General features: G+C 36.6%; 1 protein-coding gene across 2 annotated transcripts in view; it reads right to left on the reverse strand.

The window, feature by feature from the left end:
• Positions 1-2500, reverse strand: part of LOC138047532 (calcium-transporting ATPase sarcoplasmic/endoplasmic reticulum type-like) — a 26788-nt gene that overhangs the window by 14873 nt on the left and 9415 nt on the right. For both annotated transcript variants that reach the window (XM_068894423.1, XM_068894422.1), the window contains exons 15-17: positions 2111-2266; positions 1830-1940; positions 629-746 (exon numbers count right to left, since the gene is read on the reverse strand). In XM_068894423.1, coding sequence (XP_068750524.1) covers positions 629-746; positions 1830-1940; positions 2111-2266 — 385 coding nt within the window. The remainder of the gene's footprint in view (positions 1-628; positions 747-1829; positions 1941-2110; positions 2267-2500) is intronic.

Raw genomic sequence — 2500 nt, forward strand, 5'->3', positions numbered from 1 at the left:
CTGGCCAAACCAATTGCACTCTCCAATGAATAGTGATTTATTCGGTGTATAGCCTTATCCAATTTTTGAACAACCAAGACCTGTAGTACGTGTATAAAGCAGAGTCATCGATTCTCGGTTTAACCCATTGACATCGAAACTGGCCGAAACTGGCCAGACTTAGTATTTTACTCTGTCTAATGCCAGATGATTTTACTCGTCAATGGGGAACCCCTGGGAGTCGATGGGTTAAATAGGAACAGAAAAAAGTCTTGACAGCATTTACATAACCCTCACGGGTAGCAAAACATGTTTTGTTGGCTTGCCCGTTTCTATGTTTGAATGTAAAAAAACTGCAAAAATTTGACTGTCCCCCTAAAAATGAAAGTTTCTGTCCCCCACAATTTTAGCCAAGGGGAAAACCTCCCCCCCCAGTGATCAAATCCTAGCTCAAACCTTGTATCATTTCATTCATTAAAACACATTATACATAGCAATATCAAACTGTAGACAAGTCCAACTGGGTTACTGGATCAGCAACACCAATGTGTAATCTTTGAATAAAATAATTCTCAGGTGAAACACGGAAAACCATCATCTCCAGTGAACCCTCTGTTCTGAAAACATTTTAAAACCAAACAATACCAACCTGTTCCATACTGTTTAACTAAGTCCAAAATTTGCTTTTTTGTTTTTGGTGTCAAAGGCTGTGTGTTTTTACCCACTCTCATAAAATTGCATCTCTCAATGATGCCCTCAGGAGCTCCCTAAAGAAAGGCAACAAAAAAACTTAGATGATGTCAACACTGGTTGAAATTAGTGAAATTGCAACCAATAATATTGCTATTAATTTATTTTGGTGTAGTTAAAATTAAAGAATTTGCTGTCTTAACAAAAAATTTCAAGATAACCAAGGAATGCATAGAGGGTACACTAAGCAACTATGATAGGAGGAAGAGAAAAGACTTCCCCCCTGATTGCAGGGTACAACTTGGATACAAGGTTGTTAATGTTACAATATTATTTGGATCTCATATTATGTTTCTTTGGTCCACACACCCACTACATGTACAATCTTATGCATTGAGTTGACTGAATACAGAAACCAACATATTGCAGTTTTTTCCCTTTTTTTTTTTTTTTGGAAATAATAAAATTAAAAAAAATAAACCCTTTGCATCTGGCCTCAGCTGTTCCAACGATGGACAGCACTATCTGACGGATATATCACTATCCAGTGGATAAGTCCTGGCCAAATCAATTGCGCTATCCAATGAATAGTGATTTATTCGGTGTATAGCCTTATCCACCTTTTGAACAACCAAGACCTGGAGTACATGTATAAAGCAGAGTCATTGATTCTCGGTTTAAATATGAACAGAAAAAAGTCTTGACACCCTTTACATAACCCTCTTAATAATATTTTTTTAAAATTACAAGTCACAGGTAGCAAAATATGTTTTGTTGGCTTGCCCTTTTCTGTGTTTGAATGTAAAAAAACTGAAAAACAAGTGACTCTCCCCCTAAAAATGAATTTTTGTCCCCCACAATTTTAGCCAAGGGGAAAAACTGTCCCCTACTGATCAAATCCTAGCTCAAACCTTGTATCATTTTAATCATTAAAACCATACATAGAAATATCAAACTGTAGACAAGTCCTACTGGGTTACTGGATCAGCAACATAAATGTGTAATCTTTGAATAAAATAATTCTCAGGTGAAACACGGAAAACCATCATCTCCAGTGAACCCTCTGTTCTGCAAACATTTTAAAACAAAACAATACCAACCTGTTCCATACTGTTTAACTAAGTCCAAATACAGAAACCAACATATTGCAGTCCTTTTACCTTGACAAACATTTTTGGATTCTTTTCATGAAAAGAGTTTGGTCCATCAGCTTGAGGAGTGCAATATACACTCATAGACTTTCTGTCACGGGAAAATTCCAAGGTAAATTCCTACCAAACCAAAAGGCAAAAGGTCACTGTTATAATATAACATTTGAATAATGTTAAAACAAATGTGGTAAAGGGGGCGAGCGAGGGGGTAAAAATAATGGAGCACACATAAAAGTAGTAAGGAGATTCAGGCAGAGAGTTAAAAGTTGTCAAAATCAATCATTATTCACCTTGCTGAAGTGAGACTTGATGACATCATTACAAGCATTTGCAAGATCAGCCTTAGACTTTCCGGCCAGATTTGTACCAAAAACATTGAGTTTCTCCACTAAAACTGTCAACGCCGTTTCTGTAGATTCACCAACTTTTTCATAAGCATCTCTTACCTAGATTAAAGAACCATAAAGGAAAATGTGTATCTACTTATCTAAGTCAAAAGCACGAGAAGAACCTCCTCATAACTGCGAGGATCATAGCTTCACTTGATAACTTGACATTGTTTGCATTTGCAAAGCAGTACTAGCTTCGTGCACTTCAAAGTGGATAGTTTTGGTGCAGATATTTACAAGAAAGTTCTCAGACCCCATACAGCTGGTATGAATGCACAACATTTAATCTAC

This window comes from Montipora capricornis, chromosome 4, assembly GCF_036669925.1.
Source record: "Montipora capricornis isolate CH-2021 chromosome 4, ASM3666992v2, whole genome shotgun sequence".
NCBI lineage: Eukaryota > Metazoa > Cnidaria > Anthozoa > Scleractinia > Acroporidae > Montipora > Montipora capricornis.